This window comes from Rhodamnia argentea, chromosome 1 (assembly GCF_020921035.1).
Source record: "Rhodamnia argentea isolate NSW1041297 chromosome 1, ASM2092103v1, whole genome shotgun sequence".
Classification (NCBI taxonomy): Eukaryota; Viridiplantae; Streptophyta; class Magnoliopsida; order Myrtales; family Myrtaceae; genus Rhodamnia; species Rhodamnia argentea.
Genome location: NC_063150.1, coordinates 1,820,240 through 1,842,732, shown reverse-complemented (window position 1 = coordinate 1,842,732; position 22,493 = coordinate 1,820,240). Strand labels below are relative to the sequence as shown.

General features: G+C 39.2%; 1 protein-coding gene across 2 annotated transcripts; it reads left to right on the top strand.

The window, feature by feature from the left end:
* Window positions 1-430: 430 nt before the first annotated feature.
* Window positions 431-21,424, top strand: LOC115743345 (beta-galactosidase 9). 2 transcript variants are annotated; one of them, XM_030678081.2, is made up of 19 exons: window positions 431-681; window positions 1,537-1,632; window positions 1,714-1,826; window positions 2,456-2,522; window positions 3,613-3,705; window positions 4,092-4,235; window positions 4,366-4,454; window positions 5,886-5,991; window positions 6,389-6,476; window positions 6,623-6,744; window positions 7,709-7,912; window positions 8,381-8,610; window positions 15,626-15,741; window positions 17,489-17,586; window positions 18,290-18,400; window positions 19,340-19,450; window positions 19,714-19,922; window positions 20,111-20,459; window positions 21,038-21,424. In XM_030678081.2, the coding sequence occupies exons 1-19, from the start codon at window positions 493-495 to the stop codon at window positions 21,173-21,175; spliced, it is 2,673 nt and encodes an 890-aa protein (XP_030533941.1). In that variant the 5' UTR covers window positions 431-492; the 3' UTR covers window positions 21,176-21,424. The 2 variants fall into 2 exon arrangements, with proteins under 2 accessions (XP_030533941.1, XP_048140882.1); XM_048284925.1 differs by lacking the exons at window positions 431-681; window positions 1,714-1,826.
* Window positions 21,425-22,493: the final 1,069 nt, after the last annotated feature.

The window sequence follows — 22,493 nt, the reverse complement described above, 5'->3', positions numbered from 1 at the left end:
ATAAACTTTTAATTTAACTAATATGGTCCTTGAACTTTAAATCCAATATACAACGTGGTCCATGGACTATTAATTTAATGAATATGATCCATGAACTTTTTCAAATATATTCAACTTAATCAATGAATTGTAGGAGTATGTTCAATGTAATCATTCCATTGATTCAAGTTGAGGGATTAAGTTGAATATATTTTAAAAGTTCAGAGACCGTATTGGTCAAGTTAAAAATTCAGAGATCACATTATGCATTGTGTGAAAGTTCATAAATCATATTAGTTAAATTGAAAGTTCGGAGATTATATTACATATTGAGTAAAAATTCAAGGACCATATGTGTCATTTCCAATAAAATTGCGATCCGAACCAAGAAAATAAGTCCCGATTGGTGACCCGTCCCTGTCGGACGCAATGATTTGTTGCTTGCTTTGATCGGTAGTTTATAAGGAGTACAGAGCAAGGACTCTCTCTCTCTCTGGTTCGAAGAGTGGAACAATGGGGGAACGAAGAAGGAATTCGCTCCCGTTTCTGCTTCTGCTTGCGATCGTTCACTTCGCAGTGACGACCAACTCTGCCTTCTTCAAGCCATTCAACGTGAGCTACGACCACAGGGCACTGATCATCGATGGCAAGCGTCGCATGCTCAATTCCGCCGGAATCCACTACCCTCGAGCCACTCCGGAGGTAATAAGCAACGCGGCCTTGTCTTTCGGAATTTTTTTTTTTTCCAAAGTTACTCTGCGTGATGATCGCTAGCGTGCTTCGTTCCTGGTGGAATTCGAGCTGAGAGACAGTACGAGGTCGTTACCTTTTGCTTTTGCTTATTTTGTCTGCTGTATCTAGTAAAGAAGTACGGTTTTGTTCCGAAGTGGTGTTGAGCAAACTTTGTCTGATACCGCGTGTTACACGCTTAAGTACTATTATCAGGTCAAGAATGTTGGTGAAACTGAAATGACTGGATCATATAAGCAGACGGAGCATGAAAATGATAATTCAACTCTTAAAATGAGCACAAGTGGGTAATACATGGTGAGGATTCTTGTCATATTGCTCTCGTGTAAGATTCGAGGTAAACTGTTTTGTTATATGTGTAGGGAATGAATGGACAAAGACCGACACAATAGGGGCAGAGTAAGAATCCCAGACAAACGTCAAGTGTTAGAGGGTGCAGTGTAAGGGTTGGGGCCATCAAATGTCTGCAAAAGTGACTTCCCCATTTAATTCTGCAGTGTTGAAATATTTAGGGCCTTGATATGCACAAACTAGTCCGTGTTTCTTTCTTCATGTCTCGACTACCTCTCTCTGCGTTTGTGCCACAAGCTCTGCACACAATGTGACAACGTGTACCTCCTCTGGTCTCGCACTGATGATGCATTTCCTTTTTTAGTGTACCCCTTATTTGTTTGTCTAGATAGGTGGACAGTGCCTCTCTTGTCTAGGTTGCATGGTTGCTTGTTGGTATCATACTCTGTTAGCAACTCAATTGCAACTTTATGTGAGTAATAAGTTTGTGCCCTCACGTTGGTTTGCATCAAACAGATGTGGCCTGATCTTATTGCAAAGAGCAAGGAAGGTGGTGCGGATGTAATACAAACCTATACCTTCTGGAGTGGGCATGAGCCTGTGAGAGGACAGGTACTGCATATTTTCTTAGAAAGAGAGATCAAACACTTTGGATAAAGCATTTACTCATTCCGTTGTCAACTGTCTGTACAGTACTACTTTGAAGGGAGTTATGACATTGTCAAGTTTGTGAAGCTAGTGGGATCCAGTGGAATGTACCTTCATCTCCGGATAGGCCCCTATGTCTGTGCTGAGTGGAATTTTGGGTCTCATCTTCTTTCTGATTACTGAATACTGATTTTACTTGCTTCTTTTTACTTTACTCCATTGTTGATTATTAATTTTTGTTGTTAATAGAGTTAAGTTTATAATTTCCTCTGCCTGAGCTCTTTTAGTAATTAGGGAAATAAAAATAAGTAATTGCGCATGCGCATAGCCCATGCATAAAATCTAGTTAGCCTCATGTTGGGAAAATGGGAGCACCATGATTCATTCCACAATTTCCACTATATTCAAAATATCTCCTAAACAACTAGGAATCTGAATTCCCTCCTAACAAGGCAAGACATATAACTTCAATCGTACATTTTCCTCAGATGGTCATTATCTTTCATCTGTTTTTGGAATAAGGCTATCCATATGTCGATGGTTAAAAGGTTATAATTCTTGATATTTTGCACTTACGTGTGCAAGATGAAGGTTTTGAAGTTGAGAGAGCAAACTGTACAAAAATAAATGTGATTGGTGCTTTCTATAATTTTCCTTTATTAGGTCATATGCATATGGAGTTCTAGATTGTGCTTCACTGACTCTACTCTTCTGAATAGGCTGACATCAAGTTAACTGGAAATGGTTCCTTGAAATTGTGAACTAAGTGTGGGCTATAATTTTGCAGAGGCTTCCCAGTGTGGCTCCGGGATATCCCTGGGATTGAATTTCGAACAGACAATTTACTTTTCAAGGTAAATTGAGCAGCTGTGCTTGCTCAGAGTACCTCTTCAGAGCACACAAGTTCTTTTTACCTCTGTTGAGTATGGAATGAGGTACTGACATTATATAGATTCTCCGAAGGTCTTGATTATATGGATCATTTACTAGGCAGGGTCTTAAATAAAGGTGAGAATGGGTTAGACGGATCAGCTCAGGAACCTGTAATTAGGGAAGGACTTGCTGGTTCTACAACTGACAGGTCCAAGGCTGGTTCCCTTTCTGCTTCAGAATGGGTTAATTTTTATGTGTTTTTACACATAAAGTTTAGGCAACGTGGGCCTAGATTAATAAGAAATCAAAATTAAATGGCAAATAGGAATCTTGATACCAACAGACGAGAATGACCAACCTAAGATCAGAAAAGTGGCCCTGAACAATCCAAAATTGGACTCAACTTTGATGAGCTTGTAATAAGCTTTCCAACAACTCTCATGGAGTGGATTAAAAATTTTATGAGCTTTCAAAGCTTAGTGCTGGGAAACCTGCAATAGGTAGGCCTAATAGATTTGTGCTGACCCAACTGCTCTTTTATTGTCTTTGACAGCACCAACACATAAAAATTATATCTAGTGTCTTGATCGAGTGGTGAGTGAGAATTTTTCACGGCCCAAAGTGTCTTATTAGGCTTTCTGTTGGATTCAGGTATAATTTCTATTAAAAAAAAGAAAGTGTAATTTTTGGAGTACTAATTTTACTTATGGTCACCCTCTTAACTAAATTTTGATTGGTGGTATTTTGTAGACAAGGACTTTTCTTTGGCTTTTATTGTTGGAGTTTTATTGAGTCCTATAAATTTTTGAGACTAGTGTCATTTAAAAGCTCAAACTGTTAGATGAAAGCATATTTTATTTTTAAGTATTCTAAAACTTCCCTCATGCATAGGTGAACTTGACCTAAAGACCAAAGAATGGAATATATGTATGGAGTAGATTTGGACTCGGGACCTCTTGCTCTAATACAATCTAAAATTTTGTGCGACTATTGTCACTGTTCTAAAAGTGCAAATTGTTAGATGAAGGCATGTTTGATATTTAAGTATTCATACAAGTCTACATCTCCTAGGTTGAGATGGAGCGGTTTGTGAGAATGATTGTGGATCTAATGCGTGAGGAGAAGCTCTTCTCTTGGCAAGGTGGCCCCATTATCATGTTGCAGGTTTGTAGAAGATTTTGAAGTGGCAGTATTCTTCAAATTGCTATAGTCAGTTGTCATATGCTCTCCAAGTCATGGGACGTTTTATTTGGACAAATATCACACTCTTCATAGTTCTGGGAATAACGCCTAATATCCTTTCTTAGCAGACCTAAATGTATCTTCAATCTATGCTGAAAATAACTAGCCAAATCAGATGTCTAAAGTCAGTACCTGTCTGAATGTTCTATCTGACATTTAACTGTGATTCATGTTTCAAGATGCTTAATTGGCAGTGGACCCTCATTACCGAAACACGACGTAAAAGATTAAAGATATTCTTTGCCAGGCTCTTTGTCCGGTTGCCTATTGTGTTTTACTACATGCATAATAACGAGAAGAACTGTCAGGTTGAGAATGAGTATGGGAACATTGAAAGCTCCTATGGGCAAAGGGGAAAGAATTATGTCAAATGGGCTGCAAGGATGGCTATGGAGCTTGGTGCTAGGGTTCCATGGGTCATGTGCCAGCAAGCTGATGCCCCAGAAACTATTGTAAGTTATTCCCCCCTTTTCACCACACTAACTGTGATGGAAATCTTGCATGTGTTCTGAACTAGCAATGAGTGCTTTGGGCAAAGAAACTTTTGGTAATTGTGATGATTTTTCAATTTTTCTTTAACAGATAAATACTTGCAATGGTTATTACTGTGATGGATTTAAGCCTAATTCCCATGACAAACCGACACTTTGGACAGAAGATTGGGATGGCTGGTAAGAAGACATGTCTTCTTTTGCATCTTTACCAGGAATATGTTATGTACAATATATTGTTTCTAGTATGAGGCACATTTCATTCCAGAGAAACTATTCATTTTGATGGCTGAACGTTTCTGTAACTGTGATGACACTACTTCTTTTGTGATTAGTAAGTAGTGTATTTGAAGAAGCAACTCTATAGAATGACAGAAAGGGATGAGGACCAAATTGCTAAGACAATTACTAGCAAAGAATGGCAACTGAGGTGTATAAGGAAAGGAAGACATGAGTTTTAAATTGGAAATAGCAAACCTTGTTCTATTGATATTTCGTTTCTTTTTCTCCCGATGAGATGTCTGGAGGATTTACCCTTTGGAAGGTGGTCCTACTTTTTTTTTATTTTTTATCGAAGTGGTCCTACCCTGTTGCAACTGTGGAAAAGTCTGAGGTATATGTTGATGGCATGACCCATAAGATTCTGACGCAACATCCAAATGCAGTTAATGACATTGAATTGTTTCTGCTTCCTCATTCACAAGACCAAAACGACATGTTTGTCAAATGGTTTCCTATTATTATCAAGATTTAGATTTTAAAAAAGACTCTTGTAAAAGCACCAAAATGATCCTTCCAAATGTTTTTGCTTTTGTTTGCTAGTGTTTGAGGAAACAAATGCTAGAAAATGCAAAGTCTTTATTTAAACCATCACTGTTTGTTTTCTGTTGGATAATAGTTATGGCACTATATCCTCCTAATGTATTGATTGGAAGCAGTTTTAAGTTCTGTTCTAAACTCAGATTTTACTGACAAGTTCCCATGACGCCAGAACTTTGGTTTAGTAAGTATTCTGACGGCAAAATCCATTGTGACCCTACCGTTTTATAATAAACTAAAGTTATTACTTAGTACTGTTAGAGTGATTAAATATTAAATCACGCTTTCATGTAACAGCTTAAGCTTTTAGAACAATTGGCGGTGGCCCCACAAAATCTTACATGGTATCGGAGCGGGAGGTCCCGAGTTCAAACCTTTTCATGCCCCTATTTGTCTCCCCAATTAAATATTTCCACGCCTAGTACTTGGAAAAAAAAAGATTAGCTTAAGCGTGAGGGGCAGTGTTAGAGTAATTAAATATTAAACCACACCTTCATCTAACTACTTAAGCTTTTAGAACAGTTGGCAGTGGTTTCACAAAATCTTACAAGTGCTATTAATGCTTGATTCACGTGTTTTTGATGGATTTCCTGTGCAACTGTATACTACACTTAACATCATTTTTCATTTGTCTTTGGAAACCAAGATGCGTGCCAAATACTGGAAAATGTTACCTTGTATATCATTCTTGATGAAATTTTCCGACATAATCGTTTTCGAAATGGCATAACAGTTTCATTGATGCAACATAGCCTTACTAACCAAATCGCATTCTTGGAACTTTGTATGAAGGTATGCCTCCTGGGGTGGAAGACTACCACATAGACCTGCTGAAGATCTTGCTTTTGCAGTTGCCCGCTTTTTCGAACGGGGTGGAAGCTTTCAAAACTATTATATGGTATGATGAAAACTTTATAGAAGGAGGTTTTGTCTGTTGATTACTGCTATTGGCCTTTCCTCTCATGTCTTTTACTTGCTTTAAGTGTGTGGTGATATTGTTTATGTATGGAGGTTCTTCTTTTCCTTTCCTCCCCCTTATATTATGCAGCAAATGCCTAGATAAAAGGTTGTAGCTATATTAGGGAATTAAAGGAAGATGTGGCTGGAAGGCATTTGGCTGGACAGAAATATCAGGCATTTACAACAATGAAAAGAGATAAATTTGAAAATAAGGGCTGTATATGAGTAGATTTGCTGTCGTTTAAAAGAAAGAATCATTCTAGCTAAGATCAACGATAATAATGAGCATTCACTGGGACTGATGCTGCATTTATGGATGTGATTCATGGTTGCAGTATTTTGGAGGGACAAACTTTGGCCGAACTTCTGGGGGGCCGTTCTATGTTACAAGCTATGATTATGATGCTCCGATTGATGAATATGGTAGGCAGAAATGCTTTTGAGAATAAGTATGCATCTATATACAAATCATCTTTACTACGGAGGTGCAAGCATGGAACTCCATTGCCGTCTTAAGGTCACGTTAACTCCCAGTGCTCTAGACTAACAATTATTATATTTCCACTTAGGTCTTCTGAGCCAACCAAAGTGGGGGCATTTGAAAGATTTGCATGCTGCAATAAAGCTTTGTGAAGCGGCCCTTGTCGCTTCTGATGCAGCACAGTATCTAAAATTGGGGCCAATGCAAGAGGTTGTGGTCTACCCAAGGTTCACTGATTAGCATGTTCTTTTTACGTCTTTTGCTGGCTGAAGACAAATTAGCATGTTGGCTATGCAATTTTCTAGATTCAAATACTTCGTAAACTCTATAAATGGCTTGGTGTCCATGTTTCCTGCTTCATCTGTCAGAGTCCATCGCTGTGCCTTCTTGATGATGCTTCATTTTAAAAGTTCTTTGAGTCCATGTTCAGTAGGTTCTCCTCACAAGAATCAACATGTCAAAGTTTCTGGTGTGCAAAAGTTGGCTACTAGGCTAGTCATATTATTGTAGTTTTCCTCTTTAGGTCATGCTTTAACATTAGTCAGAAGTTAATATCTGCACATTATCTTAGGATAATAATATTTGAGCTGGGGTTACTACTTTATGTCTCTGCATGGTACAGTGTTTCAGCCATATTTTGAATTGAATTGAAAGAATCTCTTCACTATCTGTAAGTTCTAAGTGGTTTTGTGGAATGGCTACCGGCTTTTCTTGGCCTTCAGGCCAGATGTTGTGAACCATAACTTTCAATCTTTTTCATGACTGCTTCATTTCCTGAGAAACCTCATTTTCATGCTGTGAGATTTTGTGGGATCACTGTCGGTTGTTCTAAAAGCTTAAGCTGTTAGATGAAGGCGTGGTTTAATATTCAATTACTCTAACACTCCCCCTCGTGCTTAATCTGGTTTTTTTGCCTAGTACTAAGTATGGACATTTTTAATTGGGGAGGCAAATGGGGCCTGGAAGATTCGAACTCAGGACCTCTTGCTCTGATATCATGTGAGATTTTATGGGACCACTGCCAACTGTTTTTAAAGCTTAAGCTGTTAGATGAAGGCGTCGTTTAATATTTAATTACTCTGACACATGCATCTTTTAGCGTAAGCCTACCATAGTAGCCTATTTCATTATTCGGTCTTTAACTTTTTTTTTTGGTTCTTATTTATCTTCTTAGGCACATGTGTACTATGGAAACAATCACATCGAAGGCCATAACTTGACTAGATATACAGGTCAAGGAATATGCTCTGCATTTCTTGCAAATATAGATGAACATAGATCTGCTACAGTCCACTTTCTTGGCCAGGCATATATTTTACCTCCATGGTCTGTGAGTATATTACCAGACTGCAGGAATGTGGTTTTCAACACTGCCAAGGTAAGGTTTTAACTTTTATGGAACAATTTGTTAGAATTAGGAGTGGTGTTCTAGCAATCAAGAATAGTGAATCTTCTGAAGTTGTTGATTCTCTTAGATCTTTTGAGATGCTTATCTAACGTAAATGAAATGTAGTATGGTTATATTTTAACGTTTGACTTTGTGGAGACAAAATACTTTAGGATAAGTCTACTTTGATTTTTTTCTGAGATAAAAAAGATGTAGTTGAGCTATAAGTTATTCTTCCCACCCCTCCCTCCTTCCATATATCACAGATTTTTCCTTTCAGTTATGTCTTTCTCCCCAGTATATAAATTGCATTCCTACTACCTGTACTTTTTTTTTTATTTTAATCAGAGCTACCTATATGTTTTGCCATTTATTTTGTATGATTATGAAAGGAAAAGAACTCTGGAGGATATCTTCCTTAGATCTGACTACATCTTCCTGTCTTCATGTCTTGACCAGATTGCAGCACAAACTTCCATCAAATCAACAGCAAATGAGTTGCCCCTTAGTTTTACCGTTTCTGGAGAGAAAATAAAGAAACCTAGTGGGACTTCTTATTTTGGCAATTCATGGATGTGGTCGCAAGAGCCAATTGGTGTTTGGAGCCCCACCAATTTTACAGTTGAAGGCATTTTAGAGCACTTAAATGTTACAAAGGATCTTTCTGATTATCTGTGGCATTTCACTAGGTACGGTGTGGTCTCACTCCCTGCTTTAGCTGTCATGCATATTAACTTTTGTCTACCTATTTGAAATAGTATCTATATCATTTTCTGTTGATTTGAGTTATTACTGAGCTGACGATTCTTCTGTCGTTTGTTGCATTATTTATCCTATTATATGTAGGAGTGGGTTTTCATACCATAGATGAACTGTTGAGAGAAAAAAAACTGTACTGAATGCTTGGTTAGGTTAATGTGACCCCAAGCTATCTATTTATAATAAAGCCAAAAGGTCAAGAATTACAATATTGCATTTTTGCTGCTATTCAGAAAATAAATAAAAAAATAGACAAATATGCCCCCATCGGCCAAATACTCTCAACACTCCCCTTCAAGTTGGAGCATAAATATCACACATTTCCAACTTGACTAAAACAAGATGAAACGATTTACTCCATAGTTCTTTGGTAAACACATTAGCAAGTTGATCACCGGACTGAACAAAGGGCATACAAATTAATCCGCTCTCTAACTTCTCCTTGATAAAGTATCTGTCAATCTCCACATGTTTTGTACGGTCATGCTGTACAGGATTGTGAGCAATACTATTGGCGGTCTTATTATCACAATATAGCATCATAGGAAGATGAACCGATACACCAAGGTCTTCAAGCAATCCTTTAAGCCACAACAACTCACAAACTCCTTGTGCCATCGCACGAAACTCTGCTTTAGCACTAGACCAAGCAACCACATTTTGCTTTTTGCTACGCCAAGTCACAAGATTCCCTCCTAAGAAAGTACAATACTCAGAGACTTCCGGTTTGGAGATCCAACCTAATTAGCATTTGTATAAGCTTCAATCTTCAAGCCATCATGAGAAGATAAAAGAATCCTTTTCCCAAGAGCAGATTTCAAGTACCGAAGGATCCGAAAAACAACATTCATATGAGTAGAGTATGGATCATGCATAAACCGACTCACCAAGCTCACAACAAAAGCAATATCAGGCGGGTGTGGGACAAATAAATCAACTTGTCCACTAACCATTGATAACGACCCTTATCCACTGGATCGCCATCTTTTTCTCGAAGACGAGTATTGGCCTCGGTTGGCGTATCGGAGGGGTGACATCCCAATAACCCAACTTCTGTCAAAAGATCAAGGACATACTTCTTTTGGGATAGAAAGATACCCTTTGAAGATCAGGCAACTTCAATCCCAAGAAAGTACCGAAGCTTTCCAAGATCTTTTATTTCAAACTCTTGTACGAGAAACTTCTTCAACCGGCTGATCTCATCACTATCATTCCCCATGACAACAATGTCATCTACATAGATAATGAGAATAGTAATTTTAGCACCCGATTTCTTCACAAACAAAGTGTGATCAGTATTGCCCTATTTATATCTAATAGAGACCATAGCTCTCCGAAACCTACCAAACCAGGCTTGAGGTGATTGCTTTAAACCACAAAGTGCACGTTGCGGCTTATACACTTTACCTTGAATTTTGTCACAAGAAAAACCTGGAGGAATCTCCATATGCACCTTCTCTTCTAACTCTCCATGAAGAAAGACATTCTTCACATTTAACCGCCGAAGATCCCATCCCTAGTTAACAACACACAAAAGTAGTACTCGAACAATATTCAACTTGGCAACGGGAGCAAAGGTTTCTTGATAGTCAATCCCAAAAGTCTAAGTAAATCCCTTTGCCAATAACCGTGCTTTATATCCGTCCACAATACCATCCATCTTTTGTTTGACTACAAATACCCACTTACATCCTACCGGTTGTTTCTCGGGAGGAAGAACAACAAGATCTCACGTGTCATTTTTCTTCAAAGCACACATCTCCTCCACCATTGCTGCCCTACGGCTTTCTTCAGAGTGAACTAGGGCATAGCCAATTTTGTGGAATAGAAACGGAAGATAGAGAAGACACAAAAGTACGATAAGAGCTAGACAAAGAGTCATATGAGACAAACTGGGATATAGGGTGTTGAGTACAAGTTCTAGTACCCTTTTGAAGTGCAATAGGAAGATCGGAAGAAGAAACCCTACCGGGAGTAGTAGAATTCGGATCCGGAGATAATGATTGAACAGGTAATGTATTAGTGGTCTTAACTTGCTTGTTGGGAGTGGGCTCCCAACGACGATATGTCTTCAATGTCTTACTACTATCTATAGTTTGCCTAACGGGAGTGGGAGTAGACTCCCCCCGAAGTGGTTGCTTTGTTATCTCCCCCGTGGTACTTGTACTATCCTCTTCTTATGTTGCATTGTTCTCCTTTGGGGAAGGAGAAGAACTTGTGTTATCCTCTTGGGAAGAAGGAGACCACTATTGGGAAGGAGGAGAATCATCGGAGACTATCGGAGAAGGGTAAGTAATATCCATAGGAATATCCAGAGTAGGGAACACTTCTACACTAGGACACTCCCCCTGAAGAGGTGGAGCCGAATAATAGGAATTAGACTCGTGAAAAACCACATCCATAGATACAATGGTGCGCCTAGAAGGAGGATGATAACACTTATAACCCTTTTGAGTAGGTGAATACCCAAGAAAAATGTAGCAGAGACCACGGGGTTTCAACTTACTGTTAGAGGTGGTGTTACGAGCATAGCAAACACAACCAAAAATTTTTGGGGTAAGAATAAAGGTCGATGATCCCTGCAAAACATCAATAGGTGTGCAAAAATCAAGAATTCTCGTAGGCATCCGATTTTTGAGGTAAGAATAAAAGTCGATGATCCCCGCAAAACATCAATAGGTGTGCGAAAATCAAGAATTCTCGTAGGCATCCGATTTATTAAATAGGTAGTGGTTAAGATAGCATCACTCCAATACCGAGATGGGACATGGCAGGCAAACATAAGAGACCCGACCTCTTAACAAAAATCGATTTTTTCTTTCGGCAACATCATTTTGTACGGGGGTATCAACACAACTAGTTTGATGAATAATGCTATGATTAGAGAGATACCATTGAAACCGACCCTTAGTGGATTCGGTACCATTGTCACCGTGAAAAATTTTCAAAGCGGCATTGAGCAGTGTCTGGACCATTTTGTGAAAATTTTGAAAACAATGAAAAACGCCACTCTTATGTTTCAACAAATAAACCCAAGTTGTACGAGAATGACAATCGATAAAAGTGACAAACCATCGATGACCGGAAATAGAAGTATGCCGGGAAGGACCCCGCACATAAGTATGAATCACATGAAAAGGGAAACGACTTTTATTATTTGAAGATGAATATGTTGAACGAGTTTGTTTAGCCAAAATACAGGCTTCACAAAAAAACTCATCTTTATTACACGCTGAAATGAGACTAGGAAAAACTTTTTCTAAAGTTCCTAAAGGGGGATGACCTAATTTGCAATGCCACCGATGAAGATCTATCAATGCCGAATTAACTTGATGAGGCGTAGAAGACAAAGATGAAGTAGAAACCCCACTACCCTCGAGCAAATAAAGACCACCATCCAATCTACCATGTCCAATCTCCTTCTCGGTTACTAGATCCTGGAAAATACAATAAGAAGGAAAAAAGGTTACTTTACAGTTTAAGTCTCGAATCGGACTACTGTTAGAAAGGAGATTAGTAGAGAATGATGGAATATGTAAAATGGAAGTCCAGCAATGGAAGAGAGGTTTCCAGCAGCTACGCGAACTTTGTCTACTGGAAATAGGGGTATATTGATGAAAGAGACTAGAAGAACCTGTCATGTGATTTGTAGCCCCTGTATCAATAATCCATGGGCTGGAAACAACAGATGTATTAAACCCCCCATATAAGATACCCGAAGTGGCTAGGTTCGAAGCAAAAGGAGAAGATGAATTGGCAACCGTGGAGGAGGCAGCAGCAGTAGAAGCTTTCAGTAGACGTCGAAATGCTTGAAGTTCTTCCTGGGATAAACCGATATTAGTAGTGGGTGCAGCAGAAACAATTTCAATATGATTTGCCTTGTTTTTTGCCTTTCTTTGTGCCCTTTTTCGCTCAAAATCTGCAGATTTTCCATGTAATTTCCAGCAGGTAGCCTTAGTATGATACAGCCTATTACAATGTTCACACTTGACCACCACCTTGGAGGCATCATCGGAATGAAAGGACGAACCAGATTTGGCAATAGTGCCAGCACTTGTTTGTAGAGCAGATTGATCAACGGAGGGATGAAGCATTGCTGTCCTACGACTTTCTTCAGAGTGAACTAGGGCATAGGAATGTTCCGGAGTAGGGAATGGAGACCGGCCAAGGACTTGAACACGTATCCGATCATATTCAAGATTTAATTCTGCCAAGAAATCATAAACTTTGATCTTTTCCACATGCCTCTTGTAGGCAGCAACATCTGCATCATTGGTTGGGTGATAATCAGCATAATGATCTAGCTCTTGCCACAAAGTCCGAAGCTCGGCATAATATTGAGATACGATCATCTCCTTTTGAGTGGTGTCATGGACCCTTTTCCGAAGTTCATACACCTGTGCATCATTCCCGAGTTGACCATAAGTATCCCTTGCAGCCGTCCAAATTTGTGCCATAGTATCGAGAAGCAAATATCCTTTTGCAATATGTGGCTTCATCGAGTTAAGCAAAAAGGACATTATCAAAGAGTCATTCGAGATCCACTTTTCTCGAGTGATACCCGATGAAGTCGGCATCGCAAAAGTACCGTTGATATGTCTTGTAAGCCCACAACCCGCAATGGTCAAGAATGTTGATCGAGACCATATCAAATAATTTGTGCCGTCAAGCTTCACGGGGGTCGCGGTAAAAGTAATATAATTTGTACGACCATCTCCGGTAGGGGTAGAGCCCGAACCTTCGGACTTTATGTCTTAGAAGTCGACTCAAAAAGTGTGAAAGGAATAATCAAACCACCAAAATCTTGCCAAAAAAGGCCAAAAACTTGGAACGAAGTCCTCTGGTAGTAGTCTGAATTTGTCCTCCAAAAATCAGCCAAATCAGATCAAGGGATGGCAAAAAACCGATTTTTTCAAGGTTTGAAACCCCGAAAAAGAAATCGATAATTCTGATTTTTCCCACAGAATCTGAAAAAATATGGTAGTCCACGAAGTGTAGTACTTTGGTCTTCACAACGAGATAATTGTAGGCCGGCGGCAAGGTAGAAACAATCTCAAATAAGAAGATCCAAAAAATCGCAGAAGAGGATGAACCACCTATCGCAAACCGCAAAGAAGCTTTAATTTATCTCATAGAGGTGAGATTTAGGGCGGATACTAGATTCAAAGAATCACCTCATAAGTGCTGCCCTATGTTGTGAAAGAGAGCAAAGAAGAAGGTGTGAAGGAACTGTGGTGGGAGAGGGTGAAGGCGAGAAGAGAGAGAAAAGAACGCTTGCGTAGAGAAGAGATTAGGGTTAGGGTTTCAGTTTAGCCCTTGCTTTGATATCATGTTGAGAGGAAAAAAAAAAAACTGAACTGAATGCTTGCTTAGGTCAATGTGACCCCAAGCTATCTATTTATAATAAAATCAAAAGCCAAGAATTACAATATTGCCCTTATTGCTGCTATTTAGAATATATAAAAAAAAGACAAATATGCCCCCATCGGCCAAATACTCTCAACATGAACATTTCCTGAGGGGTAGATGCTGCTGTTTGTTCAGGGTTGTTCTTTGCATCCCTGTATTTATGATGAATGATGCATGTATGAAGATACATCATTTTTCGGCAGAGGCTCCTTAAGCATCTACTGGTTTCATTTGTTAATAGTATCTGATTCTCAATTCCCGGTTCCGCTTCTAGTTTGTCTTCATAAACAAGTATCAACTACGCACTAGGCAGCTTTTAGTGCACATTATTGGAGCTTCCCACTGTTTGAATATTTAAATAATGGGTCACGCCTTCATCTAACAGCTTAAACTTTTAGAACAGTTGGCAACGGTCCCACAAAATCTCACATAGTATCAGAACAGGAGATGCTGCATTAAAATCTTCCAAACTCCTATTTGCCTCCCCAATTGCATATTTCCGCTCTTTAGGCTAAGCCCAAAGTCCAGCCTACGCATAAGGGGAAGTGTTGGAATATTTAAATAGTAAATCATGCCTAGCAGCTTAATTTTTTAGAACAATTGGTAGTGGTCTCATAAAATTGCACACCCACCTTTAATAGAAAATACAGGATTCGCCATTGCTCTCTTTAGAAGGTGGTCCACACTGTTCACTTGGCTGGTTTTATGTAAAAACTGTTGGGACTCTTTGTCTCAGATGGAGATTTGGGACATCTTACAACCAGTGTTTTCAAACCCAGACTGGACCGGCCGGTTCAGCCGGTTGGACTAGGAACGGACTATGGCTTATTCCAGTTTTTCCTATTCACCCAGATTGGTCAAGATCCAGTCAACCCCGGTGTTGACGCTGTTCAACCACTCAACCCTGTGAACCGCTCACTGGTTTGACCGGATTTTCGACCTAGTGTTTCACTTGGTGCAAAATATGAAGAGCTGAGGCAGGTGGGGATCTACCCTGACCTCATTAGGACAAGAGAGCACCACAACCACTGGAGGGGGTGCTCATATTGGTGTACAAGTGTGCGTGCACATGTGCGTGTTTCACATTTACTAGTAAGCTATCCAACTTGATTGACCTGGTGGTTCAACCGGCTCAACCGGTTGACTTTTGAATGGGGAAAGGTTCAGGCTAGAAAGCATTGCTTACAACTCACGAGCCCTTTTAGTCGATACTTTAGATAAAAATCTTCGAGACTAATCCAATTTTTTAGTTTGTAGCACATTTTGAACATTGATGTATTATTTGAGCCACTCAATTTGGAAGCTCTATTGGGTTAAAATGATGTAACATCAAGCTGACTCAGATCCAGTGCGATTGCACTGCCCTCGGTACTTTCCTCGTGAGATTCTTCTCAGCTTGGATTCAGCTTTGCGTTGATGGTATCATGGATGTTGGCAAAAAAGTTTGCATTTCTGATTTTATATGTTGTTTTCATCTTTTCACCAATTCTGTAATATTCATTGGCCTATCTGACATCTTAATATTCTTCAATCAAGAATATACGTCTCCGAAGATGATATCACCTTTTGGAAGGAAAAAGACATGAGGCCAACGGTTTCAATTGACAGCATCCGTGATGTCCTACGTGTGTTTGTCAACGGGCAGTTGGCAGGTATTTGATCTCTCGTCTCTCTCTTCTTGGTATATTCTATTCCTGTCTCTCCCTCTGCTTGCCGTTTGCTCTCATGCTATGCACGAGTATGTTAGTAAAAGAATGGAATGAGCACTAGCAAAAAAGAAAAAAGTAAGAAGGAAGTGCACTACCAAGAGCAGTATACTAATAATAAAATACATAAACCCACTCGAGAATGAATTTTCAATTGAGGGAGAAAGTAGACTGCTACCACCGTGCACCCATGTAAGAACAGAGTAAGCTAAATCTGTACAAGTGAGGATACTGATTCACAGTTTCTAGTATATGAATCTGTGTCCTTGTGGGGATCATCGTAGTAGTCTCTGCCCTTCAAGCTGTACGCATAGCTTTTCTTGTTTTTATATATATATATTTCACAAGTTAAATCTGTACAAGCGAGGATACTGATTCACAATTTCACAAGTTAAATCTGTACAAGTGAGTACGAACAGAGTAAGCTAAATCTGTACTAGTGAGCATACTGAATCACAATTTCTAGCATATGAATCTGTGTCCTTGTGTGGACCATTGTAGTAGTCTCTGCCCTTCAAGCTGTATGCATAGCTTTTCTTGTTTTTATATATATATATTTCACTATTTCTTGTTTATATATATATTTCACAAGTTAAATCTGTACAATGAGGATACTAATTCACAATTTCTGGCATATGAATCTGTGTCCTTGTGTGGACCATTGTAGTAGTCTCTGCCCTTCAAACTTTATGCATAGCTTTTCTTGTTATACATATTTCACAAGTTACTGGGAAGTTTTTGTTTCTACTGGTTGGGGCTTCCCTTGTCATCCTATCAATTTGATCATCCCGTACTAGGTGCAACAGAAACTAGCAAGGTGATTAATTTCAAATCATTAGTTTTTCAAAGAAAAATTTATCAAACTCAGAGAAGCATGAAGTTCATTATTCTCAGCAGAAATTCGGAAGAACTGCTTAACACATACTCTGTGGGGATGGTCTTTTATATGCCCAACTATTAAACCGTTTCTTTTCCTTTTTCGATTGCTATTTTCAATCCCTTGTCATAGGAATGCGATGTCCCAGCATACTTAACGGGTATTCCTATGATAGCAACCCATAGCGCATATCACACTTTTTCAAATTATATTGATCGCTGTCAACTTATCTAAAAACTTAAATTGTTATATAGAGACATGGTTGATATTTTTAGATACTCCAATACTCTCCCTCTTGCGTATATTGGGGTTTGGCCCTAATACTAAAGAGTGAAATTTTAAGCCAGGAGGCAAATGAGAGGCTAGAGAGCTTGCACACGACCTCTTACTCTAATACTGTATGGAAATGTTGAGAGCTTGCACATGACTTCTTGCTCTAATACTGTATGGAAATGGTGAGACTACTGGACTTATTAAAAGCTTAACTTCTTCGATGAAGGCACAGTAAATTTATGAGTACTCTAGCAGTACTAATTTAGGTCCTTTAGATCAAGAAGTTGCAGAATGTTACCCGCATGTAGTATGTGGGACCGTTAGAGAGAAGCACTGGATATAAAAGAGAGCTAATGAATTATTTGATGAAAACTATCTCTGCACTGCAGTAACTTCCTTGAATTATTTTTTTGGGTCTTGCAGTTGTTGGTACGTTAAGTCCTTCAGCGGTGTAAGTGGATTTTGCTTGTCTTTAGCATATGTACTGCCTACTGGTTGAAACTATATCTGCTGAGCCAAGTTTAAAGTTTAATTCAACTGTAGGTAGTACTTTCGGTCACTGGGTCAAGGCAATGCAGCCTGTTGATCTTCTGCAAGGATATAATGATCTAGTTCTGCTATCACAAACGGTCGGGTTACAGGTAAATCTTTGTTCCTTGGCAGGTTTGTGATCGCAGCAGCATCATTTTTATTGGTTGTATTGTTTCTACGAAAAGTAATGTCAACTGTGGGATAGTCTTGTGGCCAGTATTTATTAGGTTATTTTCAACTAATTAAGTGAAAATTAGGCTTTCCACAGTTTGCTTGACTGAATTCACTTGGGAAGAATGCCATGTCTACTTGTAATGATCCAGTGTGATAGTATAAGTGAAATTGGAACTTGTATCTCCTGCTGTGCTATATATGTTGGACGCAACTACTGTATTCTCTTTTGGATAGGCCCTGAAAGGAGAAGGAAGACTGGAATGCCAATGGGCATCTAAAAGGAGTGGCTTAGCACAGTTTGATGTTGACATTGTTTTCCAGGATGAAAAGATAAATAATGGAAGAGAATGGGAGAAGAACGCAAAAGTAACTAGTTAAAGTGTCATCTTCTTAGTTATCTCGGAAACTAATATTATTCTAAAAGAAGGTACTTTGGATTTTGAGGTCTGTTTGGGGTGGTAGTTCTTGTAGGTATTTTTGTATGTTGTAATATTTTGCAGCCGCCCCTAGTTTTCTCGCTGGGGTATTTATATGTGGCAGTGATACTTTCCAGTTGCTCTTGTTTGTATGGCTTGACAACTGTTCTACTAAAGGACATGTTGATTCTTCTCTTTGTCATTATATTATCTCATGGTCCAGAACTACGGTGCCTTTTTTGAGAGAGATGGGGCTGGGTTCAGAGGCAAGGTAAAGCTTACTGGATTTAAAGATGGGGATATAGACCTTGCAAAATCTTTGTGGACCTACCAGGCAAGTTATTCCAATAGGTTACTGCTAAAGTTATGACACAGTTTCCCCATCTCTTATCTTTTTTCTTTCACAATAACAATTCTGTCCCTCATTGCACCAAATTGAGTACTAGCCCACTGGCAGTGTATAGTCATTCTTTATTTGCAAGTTTGCTATTGTTATCTAAGCTGCTGTAACATTAAAGCACAATTCCGATCATGTTATATCAAGATAGCTATTAGCTTTAAGAAAGGTAAGATGTGGAACTTTCTTGAATGTGTATGGAACTTGTCCTTACCATTGGTGAATTAATATAAAAAGATCTAAGTACACCCTTGTCTCAGCAACATATCATTATCCGATTCTGTATTTTCTAAATGTTCAACCATTTTTGTGAATCAATAGAGGCTGTACCAAATTTTATTGCAACCAAATATTGACTCCTGCTGTAAAAATTTTAAGGCTGGAGATCCTGGTTCGCATCTTGATCTATCTTGCTTAGTAAAGCAATATCCCTTGAGAATAATCGATCAGAAATTTCTTTAATGGATTATGCGGTGATTAGCTTCTTGAACAGGCTCATTTCTAAAGATATACTGATGTTTTAATTTTTTAGGCTTATGTAAGTAGAGAAGGCTTTGGGCAGCAGAATAAAACCTAGAATGCTTGTTTGGCACTTCGAAATGTTATGCCTCTTGCAACTAGGAACAAAGTTCTAGTTCATGTGCAGGCTCATACTGTCCATGCTTGGAGGCAAATTTGAGTTTCCATCATATATTCTCCTCAACAGTATGTCTGCTTTAGCAACTGAGCATGAATGCTGGAATATTTTCTTTATTTGATTATCTTACCACCTCTATCGGACTAGCCATTAAATACTCTCTCATCAGAATGTGATTGATTCTGCAAAAGTAGGACAATCAGAGTACGGATTTTGATTTCATTTCATTTTGCATATAGGTTGGGCTTATGGGTGAATTCCTAAAGATATACACAACTGAGGATAATGAGAAGGCAGAATGGACTTATTTGACTCAGGATGACACGCTGTCCACATTTTCCTGGTACAAGGTAACTGGATCACCCCCCACCCTCTCCCTCTCTCCTCCTCTTTTTCCTCTTCTCTCAGAGAATACAATCAATGATGAATTCTGGTTCTACGAGATAGTTTTTGCACGTATGATCATACTGTTTGGCATCTTTTGCCATACAACATTCCCTTATTTTATGATTGCGACCAGGAGTCGACTAATCGTTTCTCTAAATGTAATCATTGGAAAACCTCACAAATGAAAACTCCTCAATACTCAAAAATCTATTATTGGTTGAAGCAGACATACTTTGATTCCCCAGATGGGACGGATCCTGTTGCTATTGATCTGGGTAGCATGGGAAAGGGCCAGGCTTGGGTCAATGGCCATCATATAGGAAGATACTGGACTCTGGTTACCCCAAAAAGTGGATGTCAGCCGATATGTGATTATCGCGGACCCTATAATTCAAAAAAGTGCTGCACAAATTGCGGAAAGCCTACCCAAACCTGGTACGCTTCTATTGATGACATGTCTATTGCTTTTTGTGTCAGTGCATACAATCTTTACTGATGGATTGTTATGTTCTTTTCATCATCCTTATTTACATATGGTTCTTGCTAGAAGCCATAAAAAGGACAAATCGCATGTTATTGTAAATCTGTGTCTCTGCAATAAGCTTATCGTTTTCCATTTACAGGTATCACGTACCACGGTCATGGCTCCAAGGGTCAGATAATTTACTTGTCATCTTTGAGGAAACAGGAGGGGATCCATTTGATATCTCAATCAAGTTACATTTCTCAGGGATCATCTGTGGTCAAGTGTCGGAGTCACACTATCCTCCTATACAAAAGTGGTCCCTTCCGGATTCTGTTGGGGGAAGAATCTCAATCAATGATATGACTCCTGAGATGCATTTGCAATGCGAAGATGGTTATGTAATTTCCTCCATAGAATTCGCAAGCTATGGAACACCTGAAGGCAGCTGCCAGAACTTTCGTAAAAGCAGCTGCCACGCCCCCAATTCCTTGCTGGTGGTAACAAAGGTAAATGTTCACTAAGCTTAGACTAGGGGGAATTTCACAAAAGGAATTATTAGTTTCTTGATACCATTAGCACCCTTCAATGGACATTTAAAAGACCTCATTATCTGTCTGCTATTTTGGGGTACAGAAATAAAGGCATTTTTTTTTTACTTCATTCTTTAGAATTCGGACTAAAAAGGAGGAGGCTTTCTCCTTTTTTCTGTACGATGGGCTGGTAATTCTAAACATTGACTAAGAAATAGTAGAATGTGAAACTGAAGATAAGCTTAATCATCTCTCTTAGAAGCTTGCCGGAGCATGCTACCTTAAGGTGGAGTATATTAGGAAAAATTGCATTCGGTTCAATCATGTTGCATGGCAATTATTGGTTGAATTAGTTGTTACTCCTAATTGTAATGATGTGGAGCTTGTAATCATTGACAAGGTGCAGTGACCATTAGCTAGAATGGCCTTCACGATGGTAGTTCTTTTTTTTTTAATCCTAGTACTTTTTTTTTGGGGGGGGGGGGCGGGTTTCGAAAATCCTAGTCCATTTGCAACAGCCTAATAATGCATATTTCATACCTGCAACGTCACAGGCTTGTCAAGGAAAAAATAGCTGTTTCGTCAGGATCTCAAATGCAGAGTTTGATGGCGACCCATGCAGAGGTACTGTGAAGACATTGGCTGTACAGGCGCAATGCATCTCGTCATCCGAACATCTCTCAGCTTTGTAGTGGGGCCCAGGAGGTTTCCCGAGTTTGTTCCCTTGCCGCTCATAGCCTTTGTATATAGGGACTCAAAGATCCTTCTTATCAAAGCCGGCTTACTTCATTTGTGCCGTTTCAGTATACAGGAGCTACTCGATACTTCTGTGAGTAATGAAATGAAAATTGTGTGCGCATTGTGCTGCTATCGAATCTCCAGACGACATCATGTTGCAATTCATTTCGAGAAGAATGCATGGAATTGAATTTTAGCTCTTATTAAGTAGTTGGTAAAGCACTTGGACAAGTGCGAGATACCAGCGGAAGAGACTCCGTCCTGTTAAAGTTTATTTTTCGGAAACAATGTAACCCCAGCAAGGTCAGTGATTCCTAGGCCTGAACAAGTCGTTGCTATGAAAATAAGCTCAGTACACTATTTCTCCGAGGTCTTAGAACGTGATGCACGACAATATATCTCTAGCAAAAGCTGATCCATCCGATAGTCTTTGATAATGTTGTCGGGTTTAGCTATGCAAATCGAATAGTTAACATGCTGGAGTGCTGAATATCTTTTCTTTACTAGGCCATTTATATGCAGTTACTGGAGAAGTCGTTAGTTCTGGTCTAAAATGATGGGAAACAGCATGTTTGACGACCCAGTTCAGGCCAGATGTCTTGTGGCTGGTCTAGAAAGTGACATCGTCAAGAAGTGACTTCTAGGAAGAACACATTACGCACATCCTTGATCTACATTTGGTTTTTCTCTATTGAAGACTTCGGCTGAAAACATCTGCTTTTCTCAATATATATCGAAACTGAACCATGGGAATGGCCAAACTCGTAGATGATGTTCTTATAGACATCCTCTCAAGCCTGCCGGTCAAATGCTTGATGCGATTCACGAGCGTAAGTAAGTTATGGCATTCAATACTTTCCCATCCTTGGTTTGCCCGTGCGCACTTGAAACGGGCACGAACACTCCCCCAAGGATACAAGTTAGAACTAATCCCCTTTAGTCCATTGATAACTAAGCATTCAATGAAACATATGATGAACGAGCTTTAAAGCTCTCGAAAGTCCTGTGAAGGTTTTATCAGACGAATTGCTTGACATCGCGGGGATGTGTAATGTATTGGCATGTTTGGCCATTGGTGAGTATGCTTGTGTAAAATCCATCTACTAAGGTCTTTCGCAAGTCACCGAAGCCAAGTTCAATTCAAGGAGGCAGGTTTTTCTATAGTCTTGGACATAATGCATCCGTTAATGATTTGAGGGATGCTTACTTGACTAATCCTAATGGTATTGAAGAAACTGTCTACGGTGCTTACTTATTTTGCCGCTTTGAGAG